The 8,674-nt window shown below is 39.0% G+C and overlaps 1 protein-coding gene across 1 annotated transcript in view; it reads right to left on the bottom strand.

Moving 5' to 3' along the window:
• Window positions 1-8,674, bottom strand: part of LOC104967368 (CUB and sushi domain-containing protein 1-like) — a 192,487-nt gene that overhangs the window by 166,700 nt on the left and 17,113 nt on the right. The window contains 4 exon segments of the mRNA XM_010796776.1: window positions 5,720-5,836; window positions 6,665-6,901; window positions 7,507-7,692; window positions 7,815-7,934. Of these exon segments, the coding sequence (XP_010795078.1) occupies window positions 5,720-5,836; window positions 6,665-6,901; window positions 7,507-7,692; window positions 7,815-7,934 (660 nt within the window).

Here is an 8,674-nt window from a genome sequence, read left to right as displayed (position 1 = left end):
AAGTGAGCGATACAGGGAGAGAAACACAGAAGAAGAGGTGAGAGCGCGGCAGAGAGAAGCGGAGAGGAAAGTGCGAAGAGAATAATTAGCGATACAGGGAGAGAAGCGGAGAGGAGATTGAACAGGCGTGTTAGCGGCAGACAGGAGAGACAAATAATTACACATGGCGCTCTCCAAGAAGAGGAAAGTGGACAGTGAGAACAGAGCTTTTAACCCTGAGTGGGACTCATTCATGTTCATCCTGCCCACTGGGAGCACAGAACCAGTGTGTCTCATTTGTTCAGAGACCGTGGCGCTCACTAAAAGTGCCAAAACGCCACTATGAGACAAAACACAAAGTGTTTGACCAAACATTCCCTCTCAAGTCAGAACTGAGGTCACAAAAAATAAATATCGTTTCAGCGCAGGCTAACCGAGGCTAACCAAATGAGCACCTGCAACCGCCTGAGAATGGCCCTGACACAATTTCAGCCCAGATTTAAACTCCTGGCAGGACAAGCTCGAGCTCAATTCTCGCACTGAATTAAAACAAAGTGAGTGAGGGACTGCAATATAAGAGGGAAAGAAAGAGAAACTTTAAAACTCTTCAATTGTTATGATGTGTAAAGACTGATATTGTTCTATAATCGTCTGAAACTGTTAAGTCATGATGTGAAACGGTTAACAAAGAAAAAGAGAAACTCAAGCTGCTGCTACACTTTATTTTATTTATCTAAAATCAAGCACTTTTAAGATGCACATATTTTCAAAAGCTATTTTATTTATTTTCTCTATTTTATTTGTAAATGCAGCCCGAGAGGAACATTACACATATCCACAGTATTTACTGTATACTTCAATGTTAATTGACAATAAATAATGTTGTTTATGAATTGTACTTTATTTATTTGATTAGCAGTTAGTTGTTGATTACATGCAGACGTTGATAAAGCTACAGCTACTTCAATATCACACTAATTCATAAAGCAAGTTAGACATTTTGATGTTCCGGACCTTTGCAGATGTTCTGGACCTCATTGAATTTTAGTTCAATACCCCTGCTCTAGAATCTGTGGAATCTCAGCTTTAATTGTCTGATATCTTGTTTGTGCAGATCCGATAAGTAATAACGTATTTCTACCGTGTGCTAAGTGCGTTAGCATTTTTTCGCTCAGGGCTCATTTAGACACTTCTTGTGAGACTTGTGTTTTTTTTCGGTGAAAATGGTTCGTATCGTCAGTTAGCTGAGTTTCTTCCCATTAAGTGGATATACACATTCATAGTTTGTTACATTTTAAGAAGCCCTCAGACGCTGTTTCTTGCAGATGTTGCATTTTTGCCCCCGCCCGCAGGTCCGTGGGGCTCAACAGGTTAAACTAGAGGCACAACTGGTGATGAATTAAATATACTCTATAGAGTGTAGAAATATCTGAAATGTTTGACAGTGGTGATGATGATGATGTATCCCTAAAACTCTTCTACAGAAACCCATGGGTCTCTATAAACCTTAAGATAAAGGGATAATTTGTTACAATCATAATAGCACAACAATAGCATATTAATGCTCCCTGTGATTTGTCATTAACCAGAAGTTATTACCTCACAATACTGTTTTTCATTTTTCTCACATTATTTCTAGCCATTTTAGAAACAATAAACATTGCCAGAGGCTTCACACTGTAGTGTATAATTAAGATATAAAGAAGCGTTCTACAAGTATGAGCCTCACATTTATTGAGTTGCATCTTGAACATAAGTTGCTGATATAAAAAAATAAACATGCTATTTTTATTGTAATGATAGCCCTTTGGTTTATCATGTTGCACTGTTTTAGAGATTGTGTGTGTTTATGAATACATTCAAACCTGTGAATACCGATCTCTCCAGTTACAGTGGCTTCTTTGCCATTCCTGTCATGATTGCAGTAAATTCCTTAGAGGACTCCATATCCTTTTACATTATTTGAACATTTGCTATCCAATTTTATTTTGACAAAGCACGGCCAAAGGCTTAGCTATGCACAGCTGTTTATGCCTAGTTTAAATGATTTGTACATCCGTAACACCTGTGGTAGGGTCTTTCCTCACTCTGGTGTGATTTGCCATGTGATGGATTCTCATCCACAACATCACATGTTCATGGTTCATATTAGTGCTCAATACACCAGAGACTGCCTGAACGAGACCAGCAGGTTTTCTGAACACGGCGGAAATATGCCATCTCCCATTCTGTCAGGGAAATGATCAAGAGCTAATAAATAATGGACAAGCAGCAAATAATAGAAGACCAGTATTACGGCATTTTAGAGGGCACAGTAGATTGATGACCCAGTGCTGTATGCATGCAACTACAGCCACAAACGTGCCTGCAAGTAAGGCATTAAACACCTACTTTCTCAGTGTTCAACAGCGGAATGATGTGTTGCAGGGTGCAGCAGACATGGCTCCCTGAAGAGATTTGTTTAACTATGAATATAACAGAGGATGCTTCCAAATAAAAGCAAGGCTGCTTTCTGTTTTGGAGTTCTGTTCCTTCTCTCTGCCTTCTTGCATTAAAGATGGATTATTTTAGAAATATCAATACGTCACTGTCAAATTAATTGGTATACCTTTGGCAAAGCAGCTTTCATTAAATTAGAGCATGGTCACAGCCAAGAACACCGGTTGTCTCTCCCTCTCTCTGGTTTATCATTACTCACACATTTTTAGAGCAGTGTTTCAGTATTTCTCCAACATTTGTTGCCTCCTGCTACGAGGAAAACATCTTCCAACTACTCATAGTTTTCTTTCTTTTTTCTCAATGTACCTTATTTTTCCAAATTCACATTAACAATATAATATACAGTACTACAGAAAATATGTTACTGCAGTATTGTTTCACTCCTGAAGGTAATTGAGAAGAACATTACTCTCTAGGACTGTCCGTACCTATGTTTTGCCATGAGGTCATGAGGTTGGCAGAGCCTGCCTATTTTTTCTAAAAGTATCTTTTTTTTGTTTACAAAATACTATTATTCATTTAGTGTTATTAACATGCAGCCCTTATCTTCAATTATCTTCAGTAAGTAGTTTGTCAAACAGAATTCCCATTTCAATTCTAAGCTTTCATATGTCCCCAGTGACATTGCTGGAAATTGTGAGGGTGAATCAGCAAGAGGCCATACCTGCAGGCATTTATAAAGAACTCTCTCTTTTGTTGTCTTCCTTTTTACTTTGATCTATTCTCACCTTTGCTCATTGTCTGTATCTATAACTGTTTCTGTGCTTGCTTTCTTTTTGTTTTTCCAGGTGATAAAGCTTTCATTTGAAGAGTTTGACCTGGAAAGAGGATACGACACACTTACTGTGGGAGATGGAGGGAAGATAGGAGACACTCGGAGGGTACTCTTTGTGTAAGCACCACCATGTGTTCTGTCTTATAATATAGTAATATTGACACACGTTAATGGTGGCAATCAGAAGAAGAATTGAATACCAATGAACAATAATGTGCAGGAACATGTGTTTATATTGAATATCTACAATCATTTGATGTTGTATTTTTAACTATATGGGCTAGGGCTGCTCGATTATGGCAAAAATCATAATCTCGATTATTTGGGTCAATAATTGTAATTGCGATTATTAAATGCGATTATTCATTGACCTTGAAAACATCCATTTATTGGAGAGAAAAAATGTGAACATTATGTTTTTAACATTTGATTACCCTGAACTTTAAGTATAATTTAACTGAAAACCGCAAAAAAAAAATTATAAAAAAAAAAAAAAAAGTAATAATAAAAGAATAATCGTTTTATTTCGATTACGTTGTTTTCGTAATCGTTGCAAGCCATAATCGTAATTGCGATTAAAATACGATTAATTGAGCAGCCCTACTCTGAGGTACAAATCTTTGTAATAATTTGTTAGAGTAAACTTTTGCTGGCTCACTACAAGCCGTTATTTAATGAAAGCTAAAGAAATAATGCTCACAACTGAAATGCTTCTACTAAATCTTGCTCACAACTGCTAAAAACAACATAATGGCTATTTACCTTATTAATAATTAAAAGATCTATATTGTTTTACCCTTTGTTTTGAAAGCAGTTTCTAGAGACGGTTGTTAAATGATACTGACACTGCAACACTGAATCTTTTAGTGGTCTTTTAATGGAAACTTGACCTTAGAAGCATTTTTGTTTACTGGCAACAGATCGTTGTGGCAACTGTCTGGTAAACATGACACCTTGGATGGTAACAGCTTAGTCATTGTTTAGCATATCAAATGCATGGCCTTAATCCTAATAAAGCAATAAAGTCATCATGACTAAGACATGTTGAAAGATCCTCTCTGTCACGATCTTAGTTTGGTTTATTTTGCTATTCTGTTCTCCCTGTCGTTAGTTTCCCCGGTGTGTCTGATTGTCTGATTGTGTTCACCTGTTGCCCTTGTGTTTCTCCTTCCCTGCCCGGCTGTTTCTCGTCTCGTGATTACCCCTCCCTGTATTTAGTCTTGTCTCTTCCTGTGTTCGATGTTGGTTCATTATTTGTCGTTCATGTCTCCCTTCATGTTGGTCACCTTTTGTTTGGATGCTACTACCTCGTACCTGTTCATGGATTCTTGTTTTACCTCGTACCTGTTCATGGATTCTTGTTTTAGCTCGTACCTGTTCATGGATTCTTGTTTTACCTCGTACCTGTTCATNTCTGAGGTAGGGCTGCTCGATTATGGCAAAAATCATAATCTCGATTATTTGGGTCAATAATTGTAATTGCGATTATTAAATGCGATTATTCATTGACCTAAGGTCAATGAATAATCGCATTTAATAATCGCAATTACAATTATTGACCCAAATAATCGAGATTATGATTTTTGCCATAATCGAGCAGCCCTACCTCAGAGGCAAATTGTGTGTAAGAATGGTATAATTGACATTGATAAAACATATTTCCAAAGCTGTTAAGGTGTTTTTTAGTACCTTTTTGAGCGCCAGGAGCCTTTATAGCATATAGCCTTGACTGTTAAATGTAACTTTCTGACCCGAGAGAGTCTAGCCTGATGTCTGTATCAGATTTTGCTGATGTAGGAAAACGGCAAACACATTAATATAAGGAACATGGGCCTTTTAAAGAGACGTATGACATAATATCGCCGGGGTAGAAGATTCCACACAGAGACGGGGGATGGAAATATAAGTTAATTGCTTTTTGAGCAGTAATTCAAAGTCAAGAGACTATGGTGTTTCCTGTCTTTTTTATATATTTGTATTCATGGATTTATTATCCTGTAAAATTGCAAATTTACCAGTTGGTTGTTCCCGATAAAGGCAAGAGCTATTTTTCACACAGCCGCTGCATTTTAGATCTGCATCTAAACAAAAGGCTGCGTGACTCAGCAAACTCATAAGCTATATTCATACTGCACTTAGACCCCGCTATGAACTTTTTACAACCGGAGTTAACCGCACCAGACTATCTAATGGCTCACTATGGGACTCTCAAGTCAAGTAACCTTCATTTCACAGCAAGCAAAATAAAGCAGACTGACTAACGAAGATGTTAAGAGTTAAAAGCCCAATGGAGGTATCGCTAAGTGCTACAACAAGGTCAAAAAATGTGGAAAAGGAGTACAAACACATTCAAAACACTCACACAGGGAGGGTAAGCATCATTATCACGCATCATTCTGATACTTAATTTGAGGAACAGACAGTGAAAAGCAGTTTAATCGAATAGCAGCAGCTGGAAATGCTCACCGCAGGGTCAGAGTCATTGGCCATCACCGTGGTTACGATGGTTCCCTTGACGGCATTAGGGGCAACCAGGCCTCGGTACATTGACTGGGTGAATACCGGAGAAAAGTCATTCATGTCCTGGAGAGAAATAAACACAGAAAAAGTAAGTGTTTAGGATTATAAACATACATTACACCAAGCTGTTTCTGTTTTCCAGTAGGTGCCTGAAATGTTTTACATGTTTAATCCTCATGATGTACAACTGAGTTTTTTAAGAAGTTTGCTTTCACTTTCCTACTTTTACTTAATGTCATTATCACTACCTCTCTGCAGTCAACAAAATGATTCACGAAAGCCACATTATTCTTTACAGGTTCGGGAACATCTGGCTCCACAAGGGAGGGAAAAAGCAACAGCTGTTTACTGTAAAAACACCATATCCAGGTTATATAACCCTTGAGCCTTTAACCTTACGTATATAAATGTTAATATATGAGCTCTTTTAAAGGTCCGGAAGCTTAGATTACAAAAATAAATCAATTTATAAAAGTAGTACATGGAAAAGTCTCAGGATAGTCAACCTGAGGGTACTCTCTTTTTGTTTTGTTTATCACAGCAGGTGTCCAAAGTACTAGAGAGGCCCATAAAGTTTGAATCTGAGGAAAGCACAGACGGATAGTGTTTTATGATTTTCCCACAGTGTCTGGCGTGATTGATTTAAAAACTTGTCCCACACTTCAAACTAAAACTAAGAAAAACAAAGATAGTAGGAAAGGGACCGAAATTGGCAGCTATACTGCTGTGATGCCCCTGTGGGTTCATCTTGAGAGGGTGTGGCTCTCACAGCGGTAACTATAAAGTTTGGGATTTCAAAGTTTGCACACAAGAGAATAATGTACTAGCTTTTGTGCTAATGAATGCAAAGACACTGGTGTGAGCCCAGCATGAACACACCCACACACTCACCATGATCCTGACAGTAACAGAGGCTAGTCCTGGAGGCATGGTTCCCTCTGCATCCCTGGCCTCTACTGTGAAAGTGTACGTGGGTTCTGATTCAGTCAGGGCCTCAAAGTCAAGAACTTTGAGAACAGACAGCTGCCCTGTCACCGGGTCAATGTGGAACAGCCGAACGATCTCCTGGTCCGAGCCTTCAGCCCTGATTTTATATGTGAGGTTGGAGCCGAGGTCAGCGTCTATTGCCTACAGAGAGAAAGAGAAAGTCGGAGAATGGGAAAGAAAGTAATATCATCACCTTTTAAATGTATGGCAAGTTACATTTTTTATATTTGCCAGAAGGGCAAGCATTTACTGTACATAATATGTCCTGGAGTTAGTAACATAATATACTTTTATTAGGTCTGTGTTGAGCTGGTAAGTCTGAAACGCCTGTGGGAGAGACTGTGTTGGTTGCACGGATATTATTTAAATTTCTATAAGTATGTTTCTATGAAGCTAGACGGGTAAAATGCTTTTTTTATATTCATCTGCAACTTGTTGTGTTTCCAATGTGATTTCAAATTAAAGTTCCACGTTTTTTTTAGACATCTCCAGCGCTGGCTAGAAAGTCAAACTAAACCTATTTGGTAATTTCATAGAAGATGTGGATAAATAACTCAAAATGTGACTATTGTGATGAGTCCTTAATACTGGACTCAGTACCTGAATGTAGGACTTCCAAGTATAAGGAGCCCTTAAATTAGTTTTAGTTTTATAAGGACCATCATTCTTTATCATAACTATTATTAGCAGTTTTTTTTAAAGTTACAGTACACGCTACATCAGTTGCCATAGATCCACTCACTCACCTTTAACTGTAATATGACTGTGTCTTTTGGGCTGTTCTCTGGCACGCTGACATTGTAGGTGTGTTGTGTGAATACGGGGCTGTTGTCATCTACATCCAGGACGGTGATGGACAGTGTTAACCTGGATCTGCGAGGATTCACTGCACCATCCCGCGCTTCAACGATCAGGAAGTAGTGACTTTGAACCTGGAAGATTACGGAGAATCACGGTCAAACATCAAGACTACAGTGAACAATTTATTCCGTACTTTTATCGTTGCCACTTTCTTTGTCATGTGTAATCTAAACATATCTATCCTTTCGCTGACCTCTCTGTCCAGGGGCATCGTGGTTGTGATCGCTCCGGTGGCGTTGATGGAAAACAGCTTCTGGTGGTTGACGAGTCGATAATTGACCTGACCGCTTGCCCCCAGATCTGGGTCCGTAGCCTGAAAACAGACATACAGAAATAACATAACCAATAAGAAAAAAGGACTAAAAGTTTTACTCATCTGGTTTGAAATGCCAGCAAATCATTATTTTCATAGAGTGTTAAATTACATTAAGTGAAGTGTCTATAAATGTATACAATAGTTTTAACACTTAACCTCTATTACTGTGGTTGACATATTCAAAGGCAAGGCAAGTTTATTTATATACAGGGCTGCACATAACTGTAACAGGTGCGCATGCGCACCCCCTGCCAAAAAGGAGCACCGGATCATTTGAAAAAAAGCGCATTTGCGCACCAACATTTAGAGAGAGAGAGAGAGAAAAGAGAGATGAGAGAAGAGAGAGAGAGAGAGAGAGAAAAGAGAGATGAGAGAAGAGAGAGAGAGAGAGAGAGAAAAGAGAGAAGGGAGAAGAGAGAGATAGAAAATAGAGAGAGCGAGAGAGAGAGAGAGAGAGAGAGAGAGAGAGAGAGAGAGAGATTTGCATAAGAACTGGTAAGATAGCAGGGTTTCCCACAAATCTTACTCGGGCGGGCCGCCCAGGTATATTAACGGCCGCCAAAGTATAATTCGCGAGCCATTTAGGTTTAATCTTTTTAATCCGTCCGCGAGCACGACGTCATCTGCGATCCCTCGCTCTACCCCTCGCTATAGCGTGAAGGGTCTGCTTTATGCGCTCTGCACAGTAACCCCACTCGTGGCACGGGCGAACAGTTCATGAGCGTGCTCACCAGCGC

The sequence above is a fragment of the Notothenia coriiceps genome, unplaced genomic scaffold (assembly GCF_000735185.1).
Source record: "Notothenia coriiceps isolate Sejong01 unplaced genomic scaffold, NC01 NC01_scaffold00037250, whole genome shotgun sequence".
NCBI classification, from domain to species: Eukaryota; Metazoa; Chordata; class Actinopteri; order Perciformes; family Nototheniidae; genus Notothenia; species Notothenia coriiceps.
This window is presented reverse-complemented; position numbering and strand designations above follow the sequence as displayed.